This window comes from Lepidothrix coronata, unplaced genomic scaffold (assembly GCF_001604755.1).
Source record: "Lepidothrix coronata isolate B3197 unplaced genomic scaffold, Lepidothrix_coronata-1.0 Scaffold22, whole genome shotgun sequence".
In the NCBI taxonomy this organism is placed as follows: Eukaryota; Metazoa; Chordata; class Aves; order Passeriformes; family Pipridae; genus Lepidothrix; species Lepidothrix coronata.
Window position 1 is genome coordinate 3,467,013 of NW_016690202.1, and position 22,597 is coordinate 3,489,609.

The 22,597-nt window shown below is 40.5% G+C and overlaps 1 protein-coding gene across 1 annotated transcript in view; it reads left to right on the forward strand.

The window, feature by feature from the left end:
- The first annotated feature begins 1,348 nt into the window (after window positions 1-1,348).
- The window catches only part of LOC108494011, a 43,464-nt gene continuing 22,215 nt past the window's right edge, over window positions 1,349-22,597 (forward strand). The window contains exons 1-2 of the mRNA XM_017808076.1: window positions 1,349-1,354; window positions 1,522-1,584. Coding sequence (XP_017663565.1) covers window positions 1,349-1,354; window positions 1,522-1,584 — 69 coding nt within the window. The remainder of the gene's footprint in view (window positions 1,355-1,521; window positions 1,585-22,597) is intronic.

Genomic DNA, 22,597 nt, shown 5'->3' on the forward strand with positions numbered 1-22,597 from the left:
GAGCTACTGGAGACGGTCCAGTGGAGGGCTACAAAGATGATGAGATGTCTGGAGCATCTCTCTTATGAGGAGAGACTATGGGAGCTGCACCTGTTCTGTCAAGAGAAGAGAAGATGGAGAGGAGATCTCATTAATGCATATCATTGTCTCAAAGGCAGGTGCCAAGAATATGGAGCCAGCCAGTGGTGCCCAGGGACAGAACAGGGGGCAATGATCATAAAGTAAACCAAAAGAAGTTTAACCTCAACATGAAGTTCTTTACATTGAGGATGGCAGAGCACTGGAACAAGCTGACAAGGGAGGTCATGGAGTCTCCCTCTCTGGAGACATTCAAAACCTACCTGGATGAGTTCCTGTGTCACCTGCTCTGGGTGACCCTGCTTTGGCAGGGATGTTGGACTAGATGATCTCCAGAGGGCTCTTCCAATCCTAACAATTCTATGATTCTGCGAGAACAAGTGCCAAACTGACTACAGGATTTTCAGGTACGTGGGTCTTTTTAAAAGTGTGACACATCAAAGATGCTTTGCTGTTATCAGGTATGAAATATTCTCAATTCTCAAGTGGAAAGAACAAATACTTAACATGCTGCAGCATCTATGTTTGCAGCTGATCTGAGATGTTGGCTCTGTTGAAGGCTGTGTCAAAATTCCCACTTACTACACCTAGCAGTTAAGCTAGCTTTCCAGCTAGCTAGGACTAGGTAGCATCTAAGACGACTAACAGCCAGCAACGAAAGCAGTGCCATTCCACACCATATCCTAAAGAATCCTGACCCTCTGCACTCTCTGCGGGGCAAATGTACAGATACATTTTGCAGTGGCTCTGAAAGATGTTTGCTGATAGCTGATCATTAGAGGGTTGCAGTAACAAGACATTGTATTAATAAGGGGGAAGAGAAGACATGTTGCCAGAGATGAGGTACATGTCTTGTACATTTTATCAATGCAAACGAAAAAAGTATCAGGGCTGTGATGCAGTTTTCTTACTGTGTCATGCTTAAGGATTGTTCAAGTTTGATTCTGAAGCTACAGCAAATTGTTGCACTTATCTGGGCAAGCCTAAATATTTCCCCAATCCATTTTGCTCAAGTATTAGACACAGAATCTTCACTTTTTCACAGTAATGCCTTCTTTGTGTCTGTGACCCCCAAAATACACAGGAAAAAAGGTATTTAAGTGGGTATTCAGCCAGATAGTCTAACTGGGTTTTCCAATTAACTGTTGTTCATTTTTCTTACCAACTGCTCCTCCCTTAATTGTCCTCCATCTGCTCCATCATCTGAAGGAAGGAGCTCATGATAGAATGTAGTGGGTTGGCTTTTGGATTTTTTAGGCCTTCCTTAGCAATGGGGGTGAGAAATCTAAGGAAGTATTCCATATCATCCTTTAGCATAACACAACATATAAATAAGGCGCAGATAAGAGATCTCACCCTCTTCCCTTCCGGTGGTTCTGAAGGCACAGGTTCCCTGCTGTTGGTTCTGCTGTGTGGGGGAGTGAGCCTAGTGAGGCCTGGTAGACCCTGGGAGGTGGAGGGTGCCGGTGGTCCTTCAGCACGATTTCTGCTGCCCCAAGGAGATTAGTAAGATATTCTTTTGCTAATTCTTTATTCTGCTAGTCTCTGAGTTTTTCGATTGTGCATATCTGTTTTGTTTTCTCCCTTTTTGTCCCTTTTTGTCCCTTTTTTCCCATATTCCCTTCCTCTCTTCCCCTTTTTGGGAGCTGTACATAATATTCTTACTGTATATAACTGTAAGTGTATATATGTAAAAAATACATATATACATTGATATAATTCGATTGGTTTAAATTTCTCTCAGTTTCTATAGTTTTTTTGTTTGTTTGTTTGGGGGAGGGAGGGAAAAAGCTTTTGGTGAGTTTTGGAGATTTGGCGGGAAGCCAGCTCTAAATTTACTCATAGAATGAGAAAAATGGGGATGGAGGTAAGCCATTTTGAAGGAATTTTCTGTTTTCCGCTGACCAGATGGAGGCTCAGTAAACATATACTAGTCCACTCTAAAGAAGACTGTTTCTGAGACTAATTCAATTTGCACAGTTCTTATACATATCATGATATTAAATATCAAAAGAACTGAATAGCACATGATGCTGATTTTAACCATCTTCCTGAAGCTTTCGTTTTTTAAGGTTGGAGTTACCTAGTGAAGTAAACCACTGAGAAGTTACAAAGGAAGAAATGCCCATGTATCAGGCACGTGGAAAGTAGGATGGGACTGGATAAGTACGATGCCTCTTGGGGATAAATGCCAAGTCCTTACTTAGCCCTTCCTAAAATAAAACTCTGAAAGGTTACAGAGGAAGAAATGTTGATCCCTTCTTGGCAGCTTCTCAAATTCCTCTTTTAAAAAAACTTTAATTTTGACACTAGAGCTGTCTGGAGTTTCACCCAACGAAATGTTCTGGCTCAGCACAAAGGTTGTTAGTGAGTTGGGCATTCCACATTTGGGCCTTATGCTCTTGTTTTCAACTTCCAGCTGTGAAAGGTCTTTGACAAATGACCCAGGCCATGTGATTTTTCCCATGAAGGAAAAACCTGATGATAGGTACAGTATTAGATCTCTGCCTGATTTCAACAGACTCATCTGGAAAATAAAGTGTAGCTCAAAAAAACCTGTCCTTTCCTTCTCTGCTTCACCCTGTCCTCCTTTCTTTCTACGGTTATCTCTGGGAGCAGCTAGAGGGGAATGACAGGAATAGGAAACACACTCAGTTACAACCTAGAATACAAAACAGCCGGTGAGGTAACTCATCTTCCCGAAGTAAAGCCACTTGCAAGATGTGTATCTAGTCTAAGTTAATCACTGTCTTTAGAGACCAGTATTAATACCCATCAAATGCCTGGATCAAACTACCACAGGAGAATTCCCACACGCCACTTCCTAAATGTAACTCCCTTTTGCAACTGCATTCTTCTCCTTGTTTTACTAGTTCTTTGTTTCCAAAACTATGCCAAGGGCTTGGCAAATATTTTCAATGCCTCTTATAGTGAGGAAGAAAGCCAGGAGATTATATATGAATCCGGGAATCTCCCATGCTAGGACAAAAGTGCACTGCAACAAATCAGCCTCTGTTAAGCTTTGTATGGGTTGGGTAATATGCAGCAGAGAGAAAAGGGTTAGTTGAAATAGTTTCCCCCTCCACACTGACATCACATAGATGTTTATCTAATGGCTGGTATGTGCCTATCGGTGGATTTGCTATGCCAGCAGAGCTCCCCGCACCTTGTATTCCTTGCTCTTGTCCTCCCCAGCCTGCACAGGGGGCTACACAGGGGGCTGCACCACCACTTGCTCTGTTCAGGGGTGAGGCTCCACCGGTGGCAGATGTGAGGGTTGATGTTTGCCTTATCAGTACAGGGTGTGCCCCATGAAATCGGCTGCAATTTGAGCCTGTTGCTTTTGTCTCTCATAGACAATACGTGCCGGTTAAGGAGATTGTGTTTCATTGTGAGCTCCTCAGAGGTTCGTGTGCCAGAACTGGCAGTACCTCAGAACTCCCTGTTGCAGCAAACAGTCTTCCTTTGCTGTTAATTGTGAAGAGTTTTCTTACAGCTGTAACCATAATACTTGCAAGAAAAAAAAATTCCAGCCATGTTCTTCCCTAAGGGAGGTCATTTTATATGTTTCCTCTGGATTCTCTTATTTTCAGCCATTTGTATGAGTTCTTTCAGACACAGGAGGGCAGAACTGATTTTGGTCTTTTCTTCCACTTGGGGTATCAGTAGTCCTTGGACTTTTTTTCAAGGATGGATTCCCAAAGATGGTCATCTACAACTGGAGAGCTGAATGCCTTCATCTATCTGCAGGTAAAGGAGCTGGCCACTCTTCCCAGCTGGCTGCAAGTTTGTACCGGATTTTGCTTAAGGCAGAGCATGTCCAGGGAGGCTTTGCTTACTAGTCAAATATTGTGTATGGCTAGGACTATACTGCATCTTCACACGCTAATATCTGCAAAGTGTTTCATGGCTGAGGATTCCATGCCCTCAGCTGATAATTCCTAAGCTTAATCTGTTTAGATGTCTCATTCCTCATGTCTTATATCAGATATCTATCTCATTGCATCTTCAAGATCCAGCACAAAGTTATGATGTCCAGCCAATGTACTTCACTTTGACCACTCCATTGCTGTGTCTAATTGTGTGGTACAGTCAAGAAATTACTTCAGCTTACCCTTAATGCCCTTGTTCTCTCTCTTGATGTAGTCAGGGTTATGCCTGTATCTGTTCAAAGGAGACTATGTTTTGTAACAGCTATGGGTTTGGTAGCCATTGCCATATGTCAGGAGAGATCATAAAAATAGTTATCAGGCATATCACAGGCTCTTGAATTTGTTGGAGAAAAAAGATGTGTTTCTCTCTTTTCTTGGGCTTGCCCTAGCAGTTGTCCCTTGTCTTCTCTTAAAAGATTGTGTAAATGTGGTCACTTTTCACTGAGTCCAGTTCTTATGAGTTATTAATTCCAGTATGCATTCACTTTTCCCAAGATAAGCAGGTATGTGCTAGGGAAAAAGTGGGTTTTCATAAATTTTCTAAATGACGATAATCCAAAATCCTATCTGGATAATAAAATGTTAATAGTACATAGAAAAGAATTCAAGCAGCTCGGAAACCTAAACATAATTGCTTATGAACATGGAGTGTTTATTGCTGTCAAAATTAATCACTTTTCAACTTCCAGCTGTTAAAATCCTTCTGGCAGATCTCCAAGCAATTCTCCTTCAGTTACTTTTCCCTCAATTAAATATTAGTGCAGTTCTCAGGCTCTTGTTACATAAGGAGCAATTTCAAATTGCACTTCTCAGTTCTTTTAACCATAAAATGTCAGAGATTTATTCTGCTGCAAGGTTTTTTTCTCAACTCAGATTTTACTTGAAGTTTATACCAGTGAAGGAGGAGCATTAATTTCATGTGAGTCTAGGCCTTAGTTGTAAAGTTTAGATGCAAACTTGCCAAGACGAGCCAGAAATTAGCTTTGAGGCTGGATGCTGCCAGGTGCTTCGCATGTTGTTGAGGTAAACGGAAACTGAGTGCACTCGGCATTCTCCAAAATGTTTAGTACTTCAGCAGAAGCTCAGAAAGCTGCAATGGACACAGAGAATATCTCTGGATGCACCTCTGTCTCACGCGTAATACAAAGAACAAAATAGCTAAAATGTAGGCACTGACAGTTGCACCACAGCAGGTGCTTGCAAGGATTGTTTTGAACCTTCACAAAAAGCCACAGCATTATTGGATCTAAGATTGATATGTGAGCTGTAGTTTCGCTTTATGTACCAGCATTTGTCTGTAGACACTCTGTGTCAGTAGGGATGCAGACAACTTCTTTGGGAATATAGGGTGAGAAAAAAGCCATGTCAGAGCCCTGGCGGTGTGTATTCAGATGCAGTCCAAAAAGTCAGGTTTATGCCTGTGTGATAATAGATTATTTCTTCACCTCTGTCTGTGTACATAGAGTCAGGAATCCATGGTAGACTGATTTTCCTGTCTGAGCCATGCTGACTAACATAAGGCTGTCAGGAGTCTACCAGCCTTAAAAACAAGATTGAAATACAGTAAAAAAGAACAATGAAAGTATGGACAGTGCTGTTTACTTACTTTACTTATCACCTAGCATCACCTTTTTTAAAGTCCAATTTTGGCGTATGTATTTAAAGGGGAATAAACATAATGATGGAAACAAAGAAATGTGACTCTTGTAAAATCTAATTCTCTTTCTGCAAACATGTGTCTTGCCCCGATGAGCAATCATGGTTTTGGCTGGAATAAGTGTGATATGCTCCTGTTTATAAAAATTTGTGTATTAATTTAGCCTCTTTTCGAGAAACAACAAGGCTAGATATTATTTTAGCAATTAAAAGCATCTATGTTTACTTAGTGGGTATTTGTGTGGGATCTTAATTCAGAGAAGCCAAATCATCACACAGGACAGTAAAATATGACTTCATTGCATAGCTGGAAGATTTCATTAAATGTCTGGTTTCGAGCGGAGTGGGATAAACCAAAAGTGTCTACAGATCCGGTTAACTGTTAAAGTGACCTGCATGTGTTCAGCCAAATTTATGCTATATAAAGCCCCTAAATTTCCTGAGAACCATATTTTTTAATGCCAACAAGTAAGAGGGTTTTTTTTTCATCTGTTGTTCCTTCATCAGTCCCTTTGCTAACACATTGCTGCATCTGTGGTGTACCTTCTCTGCCAATGATTGCATTGTGTGTGATGTCAGGTCTGTCAGGGGAGATTATAGAAGCAAAGTGGATGGAAGCCATGGACTGAGAAGTGTGTGTGCACATTTTTGATTGCTAGCTGCACCTTTTGCTTTCTAGACCATTGCCTTCAATTTGGGCTCACTTCTTACTTTGTCCTGACTGCCTCCATCCCAAGACAGCAGTAGCAAGGAAGTGAACAAATGCAATGCGAGTGGAAGCAAACTACAGCCATGGGGCAGCCATACCATTTGGAAAGCAAGTCACCTATTTTCATGAAACTTTTAGACTCAGTATTTGTGAGAACTCTGCTACTGTGTTGAAATTGGTTGAAACTAGTTCACAGGGTTTGCAAGTTATTCAGCTAGGAGAGTACATGTAGGCAATGTAACTGCATGAACCTTTCTATCTTAGAAAGACAATTATTACTTCATCCCCAAATTCATCAAAGGGCAATGTAAAACTTTCGTGAAGATGGTGGGAAGAAGCAATCGTAATATAATTAAAAATTTCAAAACATTACCTTGGCAATAATATCTGATTCAGTAACATCTCAGAATCTCAAAAATACCATCTTTTCCTGCAGAAACAACCTTTGATAGAGGAATTAATTGTCACACAAAAAACCTGACCTTCCAGGGCAAGAAACATTTTTACGGGTAGTAGAGGAATTTAAAGTGCTATTTCCAGGCCTAAGCATGTATATGCACACGCAAATGTAGACCAATATCATCCCATTCAGGTGTTTGGGTGTATGTATTTTGAAACCTGTGTATATGGGTACATCAGTTTTCATTTAAAAAAAAAGAGAAGTAGAAACTATTTAGTTTGAACTGATATAATTTCTGACACCCTAATTTAATTTTAAATTGGCTTTATTGATTTAATGGAAGGTAATAAGGAATGGAATTTAAACTTAGCAAAAATAATCCATCCTATATTTTTACAGGAATATTGCTCAGGGCTGATCAATAATCTGACAATTTAAAGAAAAGAAGAACTTGATTCTCAGCCAGAAACAATTTCTCAGAAAAGTATACTTGATTTTGGAAAATGTGTGTTCTTGTTGGATAACCAGCCACACACTTTTGACATTTACCTGAATGTGATAGCTTTGTGTTTACTTTTTCCTTGAAAAAACCTCAAATAAAACAATTATTGCTTTTCCTGACAACATTTTTTTTTTGTCACCTTTCTTTGCAGTAAGTAAAAAAATAATTAATTTGTGCTGATTTGATTAAATAGGTGCAGGTATAGTGCAGACAGTTCCTGTAGGAGCTCAGGTTTCAAAAAGAAGCTCCTCTTATTGCAAAAGGGAAAAATGCCTTTCCCAAGGCATTTATGAAATGAAGCACAATTTGTTAGACGGAACAAGAAAAGACTTTGAGAAGCAAAATGGGGCTGATACAGCATGGAAAATTGCAGTTTATTGTCGTGTATGATGTAGGCAGCCATAGGACTGTGAAGAGGATGAGAAAGACCTTGCCAACATACAAGAATTGCAGTGTGTAAGTAAATGTTGCAGCAAAGAGGGCTCTAAACTGTGCCACATAGTGGGATCTGGGAGTAGTACTTGTTACTTCTGTGTCTTCTGTTATTCTTGATTTCCAATGCAGGAAAATGAGAAGTGTGCTCAAAATACTTTTCATCCACCTTCCTCTTTGCATCGAGTTTTCCCAGTGCAGAACAAACTTTCTGTCAGCTAGGGTAACAAAAGAGCAGGTCTGTATCTGCTCTTTCTATATTTTTCTCTGTGGAGCAAAGGGTCTGGGGAGCTGAGGAATTGCTGCAATGCTGCCAGCTGCCTCCTCAAGCATTCTTGCTCAGTGCTGTACTTCCAGAGTGCTGGGAAAGGGAGGGTGGCAGTGAACAAAATCACATGAGATTGACAGTAAACACAATCACTGTGTGGGCAAGGAGCAGGAAAGGGAGATCCCAAGGAGGTTTTTGAAAAAATGCCAGATATTTCATAAAAGCATGAAGAAATCCCTGAACCTTGTGATCACACATTATTCTCCCTCCCTCCCGACTTGCCCTGGGAAAGGGAAGAGCATGTTCTCTAAGCCTAGGGGTTTGCCTCTGATGCTGCACTATGCTTATTTGTGGTTAGACTCCTTCATGACCAAAAGAGCTGCCTATGGCATGAAGGTACCAGTGAGATGCTTACCACAACCAGCAGGGGCACCAGACACGGATCAATGGGCAGTCCTACAGCTGCTTCAAAAGCCTGTGGAGGCAACGTGCTCCCCAGGACCTTTCCATCACTGAGAATGTCTCCCCATGGCAGGGCAGAGGTCTCTTCCTCTAATGTGTGTGCTGACAGCCCATCTGTAGGATGTCTACGGTCTGCTGCTTTTATAGTATGATACCTTAGAGGTATACTGGGAAAAGGAAGTGAAATGACAGGAGCTAAAGAGGGTCCAGAGAGCTAGAAGAGCAAAAGGAGAGGTTGGATTAGGAAGTAACCTATCATGCAGAATATAGTAGAAGTAGGAAAGTACATAAAGTAAGAAAAGTATTAGTGAGAAGAGGAATCTAATCCCCCCTAGACATTAAAGTGCTTGAAAAAATGGCACGTTTCAGCTCTCAAGACTGTTAATAAATACCCAGAGTTACAGTACCATCCATGTGCTTCTGCTTTAGCAACTTGCACTCGCGTCTGGCCATAAAAATTCAGTGTTGCTTGGTAGAAAATTGTCCCTGTGAATGTTGGCTCAGCATGTGGGCAGAGCTGATGGGTTTTAGAAAGACAAGGATAGCTGCAGTGCTATTAGCGTCTGTAGAAGGAATCTCAGATGTCATAAAGTGAACATAGTTGCACTTTAATCTTGATTTACACTATGGGAAGGGAGACCATCCCTTGCTAGTTTTTGCTTGGAACAAAAGACTATAGATTTGTTTAGGAATCTCAAACACACATGATCTTAGCCTGTTCTTGCATTCTCACATCTCTCTGGGAAATATGATAGAATTTGGTGGCCTTTGGGTTTTAGGAAAAGGGGCTGATTCCCTATGCAGTCCGTCAGAGCCTGTGTCACCAGAGCTGGATCTTGCCCTGAGAAGGGCCTGGATCTGGTCTTGCCTGTTTATTTCACTTGGAAATTCCTTAAATTGCTTTCTTACCATCTCTAGTAAACAGGAGTTCTAGCTCTGTCCTAATCGTACGGGTATTCCTGGCCTCTGAGTTTCCTCAGTAAACAAAACAGTTATTCTTTCTGCTGCATTCCTCCTAGCAGCAAAACCACCACTGTGCTAGGGGAAAAGCCTATTGACCTACTAGGTACAAGAAAGGCCCAGGGCTAAGGCTGTCATGTGCTTGATTATTTCCTCTGATTAAACTGCACTGTGGATTTTCTTCTCTTTCTTTTCTTCCTTGAAGGTTAATGCAAGTAAACCTGAAGAAGTCTGTGGAAATGCATCTGAGAAATTTGGGCATTGCAAACACTTGACAGGTTAATATGCATATTTGACCAGGTTCTCATTCTCAGTGACCTGTACTTGTGTATCCTAGACATGTCTCAGCATCTTGTTGTCACCTCGTCTCTGCCCCAGCTGTTGCAGTGAGTGTGAATATTGCTGATGGTGTTGCAATGACAGCAGCACTGCAGTGTGCTGTGGTTGCTCCACTCAACCTTTCAGTGTCCCTGCAGCCAGGTCACCTGTGACAACCTGCAAAGTCCCTTCAGGCTGTATGAGTTGAAGTAAGAGACATGATTCTCTTCAGCTTTAATGGCCTTCTTTTTTTGTGCTACCGCAGCATCCCTGTTTTTATGGAAATAGGCATCTCATTAAGTGCTTAGGCCACAGACATGTACAAGTTTTGTGAGTCTGTCTGCAAACACACGATGTTACTTTTGAAAGTCATTTAGTCCCAACAGTGCCGACTAACATCACAGTTGGTAGGAACGGCATTTCCCACGCTTTCAGGTACCTTTTGATGCGTGCCTTGCTGATTCTTTGCACGTTCATGTGTGCATTTGTAAACACAAGCTGAAGTGCATTTTTCTCCTGGTTTACCTTTTGGGAGTTGTCTGTCAGCAACTCTGCAGCTTGGCTCTGTCACCTCATGTGGGCTGTGTTGTAGTCTAAGCACACCTGTTGATTTCAGTTGGAACCAAAAGGTCTTTAAAGTGACTCTGGTTCATAAAATTAAGCAGAGTTATTCTTCAATTGCTTTTAAGAGCAATTTTACCTCAATATGATCCAACTTTACCAAATGCAGGGTGTTTCATGCGCAGACAATAGACAATGTGTGTTGTTGCCACTTGGAACACCCAAAGGATGTCAGTGTTATGAGCACTGCTGTCATGGGTATCCAGGCAGCAAGCTCTGGGTGGATATTCCCATTGCACAGGAAGCACACTGCTGTTACAGTAAACTTGTCTTGCAAACAATGCTCAAAGAAATAATTTGTACTCCTCTATAGTCACTAACTTTGCATAAAGAGAAAACTGAGAGATGTTGGTGCATGGACTGTAGTGAATATAGGTCTCTCCTATGAGAGACCTTCTGCCTTACCCAGAGGCTCTTTCCCGAGCCAAAGGTGGCAGGTCCTTAAATTTCACAGTAAAGCCAAACTTTTCCAATAGACACAAGCTTTTTGCTAACTACAGACTGGGCTGTGAACAGCACGAAATTATTCAGTGTAACTGTTATAGGCTTTTTTCCAGAGCCCTGACTTGGGATGGAGACAGGAAAAAAATCCCATCAGGCAAAAATCCAGAACAAAATAGCATCCAAAAAGGACTTTTGACAGGAGATCAGGACACTCCTGATAGCCCCGGCCTCTTACAGCCAAAAAGGGATGCCAGGTCACCTTCAGCTGATGTAACAGTGTTGCTTTACTGGAATTAATTATATCTGCTGTTACTGAATGGTTAGGATACCCTTACCCAAGGTAGAATCTCATTATGTGCACAGATTTTTTTGCAAATACCTCTACACTGGATGCCCTTAGATGACCAGTGGTGTGAAAAATAGACTATTATTATTTGCTTTAATAAGGGAATAAGAGGACCCTCATGGACAGAGTGTTTTCTTTGAGTTGCCTGAAGTTATATTAGAAGAGTGTGTGTTCACCACTCCATTCTAGCTTGGCACCAGTGGCTGAACTTGTAGAATTTTATGTTGGTAAGCCTGAGTGTCTTCAGCTTGATCCTGACTGTCCTGTTGGAGGTGATAATGCAAATTAGTGTAATGAAACAATAAGTTGAAGACTGGCAAATCATCCAGATGAGACTGTATTTTATTGTAGGTGCTTCGATATGGTAGATAGTATGATGAAGATTATGGTCAACAGGACATGGAATATACCAGAAGAATCAGCATGAATTTTATGAAGGAAAGGCATGCTTTGTCAGCCATTAGGATTCTTTAGAATCAGCAAGCCCATAATATTAAATATGTGGATTTTCAATTAGATGTGGATTTTCAAACACTTAAAGTTCATAAACTGCCATGGTACTAAAAAAAAAAAAATAAAGATTCTTTCAGGATTAAGTGATTCATTTCAGGGTTAAATGGTTGACTAAAATACAGGAGGAAAAGAAAGAATTTTTTTTCCTAATGGAAACAGAAGTCATGGTTCTACTCACCATATTCATATGATCTAAAAAGCAGAATGAATAGTGAGATGACAAAATCAGAAGATAATACCAAAGCATTTAGATTATTGGCAATGGAACCTTATTGTAAAGAACTGTGTAAAGATCTTATTGTAAAGATCTGAGATCTTATTGTAAAGATCTGAGATATCTGAATGACAAAACAGTAAATTGACAGATGAAATCCCATTCTGAACACATGAAGTCCTGCCAGAGAGAAAAATAATGTTTAAGCAAGTGGTTTATAGCAAGCAAAATAAGTACTTTTTCACACTGCACCTAATTACACTATGGAATTAGTTGTTACAAAGATATATGGTGAACAAGAATGTTAAGGGTTAAAGAAATGACTGAGGAAGTTAAAGGAGGAAAGGAGGAAAACGAGAGTGTCTTTTGACTTTAGAAGTCCTAAGCACATACTGATGTTATTCTGGTTTACATGGAGCATGATGTGAATAGCCATTGCGTCTCCTTCCTGCTCATATTCCAGAAATGGTGCCTATTGCCAGAGACAGCAGGAAAAGAATTAGAAAGATTTTCCAGAACCAGACTTGTGATTTAATAAGATCACAAATCAATAAGTGAATTAACTGTAGCTTAGAAAGGGGGTAAGAGTTCTCTTGTAGGGCCTTGCCTCAGTTGCAAACTGGAACATCGCTTTTACTTTGCTATACTCAGGACAATTTTATTCAAAATCTTGTTATATTAGCCCAATGTCTGAACACAGTCCTAAACAAAGCTAAACAAAATTGTTGGGGCCCAAATTTTCAAGAAATTTGGCTGATATCTGGCTATGAAGTGATGTCCATACTGTAAAAATAGAATTAGTAAGTATTAATCCTTTGACTAATCAAGATATGTACTGTGGAAAGGAATCTTTGCACACCTCCTATTTTTTTTTGTCATGTGAGGAAAAGTTATGTGTTTAATAAGCTTATTTGTTAGCCTTTAATGTGCTGCTCCTGACAAATACCTTCATGTCACCATTTAATGAATCCTACGCTGAAGCCTGTCCCAAGAGGAGGATTGCTAAGCTACATCCTGTGATTATATTCTCCACAATGAAGTAAGAGAATTTGTATAACTGTGTGTCCAGTCCTCAGAGGCGATCGAGTATTTACCATTAATATAGAGAGTCACTGAATGTCAGAGAGAAGAGTAGAAGGGCAAATCTTCCCACTGTATAACCCAGGAGGTTCTGTCAAGAGAGAATGGAGAAACAGCATGGCTCCAAGAGCATGTCAATCTCAGTTGTAAAATCTCTTTAGTAGATAGAAGGCCTCATTTCCAGTGTGGCTAATCAGTTTTGTACTGGTGCAAATCTGTTGGCTTCATGGGAAACTCTATTTATGGATTCAAGTTAAATTTTTCAGGCTGAGTGATTTTTATTGTTTGGGTTTTTTTTTCCCCTGGCTGCACTCAAGAGGTAGGAGTGGTGTTGATCCCCCTTTCTCTTCAATAGATGGCAATCAGCATGCTTGTCTGTGATACACCAACCTGGAACTCAAAACTCAATGTTCCCTCACATTTGAGAGAGTGTTCCCAACCTTCAGACTTCTTCTGTTTCACTGACAGTCTCCTCTGTACATGTTTTTTTACTCTGCAAAAAATGGTCCTTGAAATTAAGATGGAAGTCCATATCCTGCTTCTCAAGGGGGCACCCAATTTATCATGAAATTATAGTAATATTTTTTCCCTTTATTTTCTGAGTATTTAAGTATCTTATAGCAAAATGGAACACCAGTGGGATAAATTCAGAGCAATTCTATACACTCATCATGTCACCTTCCATTATGAATACCATATAAAACAATAAGCAGGGAACATCCAGAAGTTAACTCCCTGCCCTCTGGGTTATTGGTTAATTAGAGAGACTTGTTCTACCTTACTGGTTTAGTAGATGGGGTCTAAGATTAGCACTTCATTTTCTTAGCTTTTTGCTAAATGTGTAGAATATGATCTCTTTTGTTGTTTTACTTTTTATTCATCAAACTGACCCTTTAAATATATAAATTCTATCTAGATTGATCTGCAACTTCTTTTTTGATTTGACTACCAGTCCAAACTCTAATCAATTTATTTAAACCTGTATGAAACTGAGGCACATACTGTTTATCTGCTTACTAGTACCAGGCCTTTGATAATATCAAATGATTACCCATACAACCATTGACAAAGGATCTTTATTAATATAATTTCCCCTAAATTTGCCATTTTAACTTTTTGACAAAGCTCACCTTTTATTTTTCTTGATGTATAGCTTTTCATTCTTTTTCAGGTAACAGGCGGTACTTCAAATGAGTTCTTTTAGTTCAGTAAAGTAAATGGGAGCTATGCATAACTCTACTGGGTTCAGCATTATTTAATGTTTTTCAGTAAATATCTTCGCAGCACTAAAATCTATCTGTGTGCTAATGATTTTGTCTGCTACAAGTTGGCTGCATTCTTTTTTTTCCCCCAAAGGCGTGAAGTTAACATATTAGCTTCAATCCAACCAGCCATAAGTATCCATACTCACAGGTTTTTATATGACGCTGTGTTTCTCACTCCACTGCATGTTGCCAGTTGCCAGAATAAGCCAGCAAGATCTTGGGATCTTGCTGCACCCAAAACTGCTGCCAGACTCTCATTTAATGCATGGTCCAGCCCAAAAATTGCAGCCATTACTCTCAAGGGCAACACTCTTGTATTTTTTCATGGTCTCATCACTTTAACAGTAGCAGTAATGTTGCTGCCTTCTCTAGGGAAGTCCACTGAGCAGCTGCAGCTCTGACACAACTCTCTGCCAGCCTCCTGAGTGGCATAGGCTACTGTGTACCTCTCATACCTTAATCCAACTTTCTGTACTGGCTTCCTCTTTGCTTCCAGAGGAAGTTGTTGTATTGCAGGGGAACTTGTTAATCAGATTGACTTAGCTGCTAGGCTGCTAAGGAGAGTTTCTTGGCTTGGCACCTGGGGATATGTAAAAGACTTGTTATTTTGAAACCTGTTGGTCTTTTTGTTGTTTTTCCTTTTCCCCTCAGATATTGCTTGGCAAAAAATAGCCCTTGCATGATGAAGAGGTGCAGTCAGAGGACAGGGTGGGAGCCAGAAACTTTCTACCCACACTCTGTCACTAATCCCCTCTCTGGTCTTGGCACATCCCTCTGGCTCAACGTGAGGATCTTCTATAATGGGGATGCACAATGAGAATAATTGTACTTAATGAGGTAGGCTTGGATAATGGATGTGGTCCTCTTGCTTGCAGAGACATGGTGCAGTTGTCAGACCAAGTGTGGCCATGAGGAGGGCTGCACTTGCAAATCCCTAGGGCAGGACAGGGCAGGTAGGAACTCCTCACCATGTGCTGTGGGAAATGGTCATTTGTCCTCACTTTTGGTTTGATTGCTGGAGCTTTGCAGAAAATGTGCAGATCAGTTTGCATGTAGGATTAGAACTGTATTAGAACTACCTGTTCTTGTAATCCTCACTGGCTTACTCCATCCACGAAGAACTTCCTCCTCTGGACAGGACAGGAATTTGAATGGGAGACATACATATAAATGTCTTGTGGCATCTTCATGGCAGCCTTCAATTAGTATATTGGAGCCTGGATGGTCAAAGAACAGGACTCTGGACTTCTCAAAAGGGATCAGAGAAGATACTCAGGGCCAGTCAAGTGAGCCAAGGCAGGCTGGCAAAGTGCTATGGGAAAATGAGAATTGCTACCATAGCTCTCCTTTAAGGTAATAACTATTTACATCATCGACCTGCCTCCCCTGTGACCTTCTGTTAAGTTTTAGTACAGCCTTTATGTTCTAAAATAATTAAAATGAGATGCTTTGTGTTTCTTTTGCAGGATTTTGTTTTCCTATAAACATCACATGAATTTTGTGTCAGATCTGAAAACAAAGTGAACAGTTTTGCCTTCTTTTGAAATTGGAGAAATGAGGCCACACCCTTTTATTCCCCTAGGCAAGTAAAAAAATAAAATCTGTGGCAGGGAGCTCAGAGCTCACTTGCCCTAGTTTTCAATCCTCTCATGAAACTCATACCAGAGTTACATAATTCATCTAACTCTCCTCACCTGATTTTGGGTCCTCATTGCCTCTTCTCAAAGAAAAGCAATTATTGAAGAAGTAAAGATTAATAATAATAAAAACATGGCTCAGGACAGAGCATGTACTTGATAGATTGCATCACTTCTAGCTGGAGAAGCAAAATTTGATGGCCTGACACACAGCATCCATAAAAATCCCTTGTAGCTACCTGCATAGTAATGATGGTTTTCACTAGTATGCAGGAATGTCTCTTCCTATATCCTCTGTCTCATCCCATTCTCAGCCAACTGTGTAAGCAAGTGCTTCTAGTGAAAATAATAGTGGTGCGGATTGCTCATGGCCTTTAAATTAAGCACACTTAACCTATTGCATGGCTTCTCAGTGCATGCTACCTTGCAAGATCTATCCTGTAGCTGCTCTGTTATTTCCTTGCATTATTGGTCTTGTGTGGGATGCTGGAAAACTGAATAGCTCTGCATGTGATTCACTGACAATGTGATTTGCATGAGTGTCTGACTTAAAATACTAAATTTTTCATTTCAAACATCACCTCTTGTCCTTTCAGTGCAACAAGAAACTAAGCTGACATCCTTGACTTTACCTCATACTGAGGTTTTAAAGCTGTAGATGTGTGAGTATCAGATTACTTCCTAGTGAGAATGAAATAGCTATTTCCTGAGGGCACTTGACCTACTTCCAACCAGAGAAAGTAATGTGGTCTTCAGATGACAAAACTAAATCTTATCCTTTATGCCTTAACAGTTCTGTTATGGACAGGGCTCACTAATGACTAATGACTTCAGATTCAAAGAACATCTTGGGATGTCTGTGATAATTAATGACAAAGATGCTTTTATTTAGAAACCAGTTTTCCTTGAAGCCCCAAAAGCCTTTTTTGGCGTGGAAATATTTGCAGAATGGAACAACAGCTGAAGTTGGAACCTGCTTGTTTATTAAGGCCAGTGCTTAATCCTGACTGCTCCATTATGAAGTGCGTATACCTCAAGGCCTATGCTGAAATCCTTTTACACCTTGAAGCCAACTTTCCTTAAGCTGTTGACCAGTTCAGCATTAGCATCATATAGATGCATATGACTCAGTGTGAGGAAGGAAGAGGTTATTCCTGCAGAGAGATAGTGCTGTCTCCCAACCCACATCCCAGGTCTGCCACACACTACATCTGATGCCTGGAAATTACAAGAAACTAAAGGTATCTGACATGAGCAGTGCTTCTAAAGATCTTGCTGCACTAGTTTGTGATGTATGTGTCTCAAACGGTGTTCAACAGACAGCGTAACGGAGTCCATGAATAAACAAAAGATCTTATTGACAGTGCATCTCTATGGTCAGCCCTCAAAATGTGTCTCAGGTTATCTGGGATTCTGTTATTTTCAGCCAACAAGTGCATTCAGCTTGACTCTGCAGGATTTGTGTAGGTGTTTCACTGCACAGCCTTGGCAGCCAAGAGCCTTGGCTCTTTAGAGCCTTCTTTAACCTGTAGGGAATAAATAAACTGTGCTTGCTGTGATGCTCAATGTCCCTCTCTTCACAGCACCTGCTCGGGTGGAAACAGTTGTCTGTCTCCTTCCTTCATCTTAGAGACAGGATCCGCTTCATGCCAAATGTGCCATTGAGAGACTCATCCACTGAAGGGCATAGAGAGACTCTGATTGCCTTATGTGAACTGTGTATCAGGTCGTCCATTACCAGTTTTACTTGAGGTAGTGGGAGGGAACAGAAAAATGCAACTTTTTGATTGTCGCTGCAAGTTCTTTGGGTGAGTGAATCTCACTTGGCTGTGGAAGGTATTTTAAGAGAGTGTGCGGTGAGCTCTGGGGGACAAAGTTTTGGTTTGTATTTATATGAAATTCATTATTAAAAAGGTTAGCTCCCACAGTTTCCTCCAGATTTCTCTTTTCATCAGTCAGAGATTTCTTCCTAGTTTCCTTCTCTAGCCACAAGTTTCTCTAGACATTATCTCTTTCATTAATTGTTTGGTCCATCATCCTTTTAAGCAATGAACTACTTGTTCCATGTTAGTGGTTAGACATATACCTGAGAATGGTGAAATACATCCTGCTGGGAAGCACATAGCTCCATCAGGTGCAGGGACAATTAGCACAAGACCATTTATCTTGGCATAATATAGGTAACTGAAGACCGACGAAGTACAGTCAGTGCTCATTTTCATACATGGCTTAGGTGGTGGGACTGATGTAGCTGACCACGTTCTGGAGCTATTGTCTGCAAACAGCAGTCTTCATTTTTTCATAGCACTCCACAAGGTTTATACTCCATGCACAGGCTTTGACCAGTGATTTTGACATCAGTGATTTTTATGAAAATCATTTTTATGTTGGGAAAAACACAAGGAAACACATCTGTGATGTAAAAAACTACTACTCCCATTCCATCCAGCCTTCTAGCTCCCTCTTGCCAGAGATGAGCTTTCTTTACCTGGGAACTTCCCCAGCACATGCAGTAGTTCTGGTGCCACAGGGCTGATGTTGCACCCTGTGTTACCTTTTCTCACCTGCTCAGGATAACAGTGAGACTCAGTAGACAGCACTTGTCCATCAGTAGAATTGTGGGGTCCTTATGTCCTGTTTTCTGTTGAGGAATGTATTGTGCCATTAATGCTTGTATGTGCCTTCTTTCTCTGTGGATTGATCTAACACTTGCTCATAAGAAATACTGTGTCTGAGAAAAGACATAGGGGCAAAGAAAGGCCCCAGAGGGCCCATGAGGGTGCTGGCTGTGCTGGCTGAAGCAAGGTGGGGAATATTAGTCTTCCTCTCTGAGGACAGAGGCTCTTTTGACTATGCTTCTGCCTTTAGCTTCAAGCCAAGATTAATACCTGGTTGCAGAGGCTTTTGTTCCTGCCCCCAGCAGAGTTTTATATTGTCATTCTAATAAATTTTCCCCACTGCAAGATCCTCTTGGGAGTGCAGCAAAATAGCAGTTTGCTCTGTCTTTTGCGGCTTGGAGAGCTTTGGGACATTCAATGCTCTGCAGAAGAAATTCAGCACCCCAGAAAATAGAATTGCACTGTAGAACAATTCAAAAGTAAAGGAATCTTTGGCTTGAGTTTCTGAAGACCAAATGGATAGATAATGAAGACAGAATTTCCAGCAAACAGAGTGGGCGTGGGCAAATTATAGGATGCAACTGAAATCTGTCATACCAAGTCTCTGTCTCTGCAACTGGCCACACACATACTCTAGTGCACCCATGAGGGCCTAAAATGTTCTTTCCCCCTTCATTTGAACTTCACCCGTTTTTCTGCTTGCAAAATAACTACATATAGATTTAAAAACATTTACTCCAAAATACACAGTGTGTGTTTGTTACAGGTTCATTTTAGCTGCCTGTAGGCAATCGGCCAAGATTGTCGGTGCATTACTGGTTGTTCATTGTCAGTGCAGGATGTTGGACACTGAAGACACATGGTAACACTTTTGATGATGAACTTCCTGCCTTTGAAACCAGCACTCTGCAGTGGAAGCAACTTTGCAAACATCTAGAACATGAGGTAGCTCACAAGCCTTTCTGGAATTATTCTTGTGAATTAGATTTTGCTAGTCTGAACAGTGCAGAAAGCAAGTAGAGATTACGAAAACCATTAAAGCAGACCTGTGGTAACACAGTTTGGATGCATGCTAATGAAAATATCTTTTTATTACAATTCTAACTCTCATTCTCACTTTAGAAACATTCAACAGAAGAGCAGTTATGCAGACCTGTCAAACAGAAACATCATTTAAACTTCCTTTATTTTGTTAAATACACACTTTTGAAACTTAGCCATGTGATATGTTGTTGTTGGCTAAATTTTTATTTAGAATATATAAAATTAATTTACCCTGTAAGTTTATGGAAACCTACTGGCACACCCTGTGTATTGCACTGGAAAGTTATAATTTTTCTACAGCTGTTGTAAGAAAATGAAGAAACATTTCTGATGAACATGTATGTTTGGAGTTTTGAGAGTATTTTTGTTACTGATCTGTGGTTTACATATAAAAAATTCATACAAGACTGAAATCCCAGTCTATGCAATGAAATTTGTAGAAAGAATTTTGCAAGGAAATCGAAGTAGTAACAGGAATTGTTTTGGAGTTTTGGGGGTTTTTTTTGTAAGCTGATGGCTCCCAGTGTGAAGTGGTCTTTGTTCAAAGACTTAAGAATGGAAGCTGATCTTTCAGCTTTTACATTTTTGTCATTGTAGGAATTAATCTGAATAATGATGGAAAAAGAATTTGAAAAAACACTTGAAAAAAATATTAGGTTGTCTACAGTGAAATCATTATGAAGGTCTTATCTACACCTAAGTAATTAAAATGTATCACAACTGTGTATCAAGAGTTCCTAAATTGGTTTGGTGTTTTTTTGGTTTTTTGGTTTTTTTTAGTCTGTAAAAGTTGTAGCAGGATTAGTGCTTTTTTATGTCTGATTCCAAGTTTGTTGCTCAAGAGGAAGGAAACTACTGACTTAATTCTGAAAGCAATGCAGATGTGTGTCCACTGTTTCTCTGAGGGACTGGCTGATGAACTCTAATTAGCTGCAACTGAAAAGGGGTGAGCTTGCTCTGCTGCAGTCTTAGAGTAAGGCTGGGTTTGATCAGACAGTGAATGGATCGGGTGGGAACCACCCATGTCTGAGCTGGGGTGATTGGGCAGGATAAGATAGGAGTTACTTCATCTATCTGCTATGGAAACACGTGCGGTGCCCAACTTGCTTAGGTGATGTTTACAGTTTGTTTTTACAAATAACTGCAGCATCCACTGTATTTTCTCAGGGATGGGCATGAAAAGGTTGCGGGTTGTAATTTGAACATCTAATGTAAAAGTTTCATTGGGCTTCTAAATCAATGGTAGCAGAAGGTCTCTTTCATGGAGGATCCATATGATCTGGCAGAGGGAAGCAGATGCCTACTAAAGCTTACTGCTGATCGAGTAAACTCAGTTGTGGCTCTGAAAAGACTGCCACGGTGAAAGCTGTAAAGCAAGTGTGAAGTGAAAGGACAATGAATGTGGAATAGTAAAGGTGGAGTTCAAATGTAAATAGCTGAAAATACAACCAAAGTTGAAAGATATTTCCCAAGACCTACGTGCCTATTGGGCCAAGTATTGGGGAGAGTATGTATGCTTACCTGTTTTACATGGGTTTGTCTTTCTGTTGATATTCTGTTCATTCTGAAGATGAATGAAAACCTTTTTTAGTTTCCAAGTACTGTAATAGTGATAATATTATACTGCACTCAGGCATGCCATACTCCATTCAGAAATTAGCAGGTAGTAGGACAGTGACTCAGATATCTGCAGCAGATGCAAAACAGTGAGAGCTGAGAGGTGGCTGGTGGGGAATGGCACAGGAAGAGCAAAAATGTCTTCATTAGAAGGGGTATATTACCCAACAGAGGCAAGAGATCAAATTGCAGATGGATTTGTTGAGGTGAGTTTGCACTGTTCTCAGTGCAGTGCCTCCCCATAGAGACGGCTCTACCATGCTGGGGAAAGCCTGGGATTCAGGCAACCTGCACCCAGTTGACAGTGGGAAGTATTTTCCTACCAGCTGCTATTCTTGCTTCTAACTGAATGCTACTCATGACCTGCACTGATTTAGGTTGCTAGTTGTTACTCAGAAAAGATTGTGCATGGAAAATTATTCACTTTCCATATAGCAAGTGGGTGTCTTATGGCAGCTAGTATTCTTATTTATGGGTGTAGCAGGATGGATATAATGCCCAGTAACACCAGAAAAATGCACTGAGTGAGCTAAGATGTCTTGAAATGTTTTAGGTCACTGTAGATGGAAATGCTTGCTTCACCTGTCTGATGGATACCTGCATTAAATCAGGTAAAAAGTTCTGCAACAACTCTTTAGGATTAGAAATAACAACAACAATGGGCACAAGTACAGAGAAAAAACCCTTCATTGCCCTCTCCTATTGCAATGGAGATTCTTTCACAGAAAGAGAGGTGGTGACAAATCTGTATGGTAAAACATTCATCTGTCCCACTACCAACACTGAGAGTAAGTGCTGAGCACTTTTCCTTCTTGACCTTCTGTGCTGCAAGTGGGGATGTGACCTTTTCCTTCACTTGGTTCATTGATTTCCACGCTTGATAATGCAGGTCTTTCCTCTGCCCTTTGACACCAAATTAAACTTTAATTCCAATGAAGGTGGAAGTACTGCTGAGTGGGGGTTCTGCTGAACACTCAGTGAGATCTTCTGGGAGTTAATTACGCTGCTGATCTCTTGTCCTCGCAGCTTATTAAATCCTGTCCTCCTCTCTGGCCTGATATTTCCAGCAAAAGGAAATATCTCCTTTTTCCCAAGTGGCTGCTATCTTTCCTAGATAATAACTGCACCTTGCCTGCTCCTTTTGCTTTTTATACAGAGTAGGCCTTTTGCTGATAGCAGACTGATTTGCATGCTGTCAGAAAACCTTATCAGCATTGCCATGGAGGACAGTAAAACAAACTGGTCAATTAGCCATGTACAGCTCTTTTTGATTCCTGTGATTAGTTATTAACGTAAGTAAACAGAAACCAACTTCAAACTTCGTACTTTGAGAAGGCCAAATGAACAGCCTATAAGGGTAAATAAGAACATCAATGGCAGGTGTGTAATTAATTACAGTAATTAAATGGGTTTAAATACTGTACTAAACTTGACTGCTTGGGAAGCTCTTCTTTTTTTTTTTTTTTTTTTTTTTTTTTTTT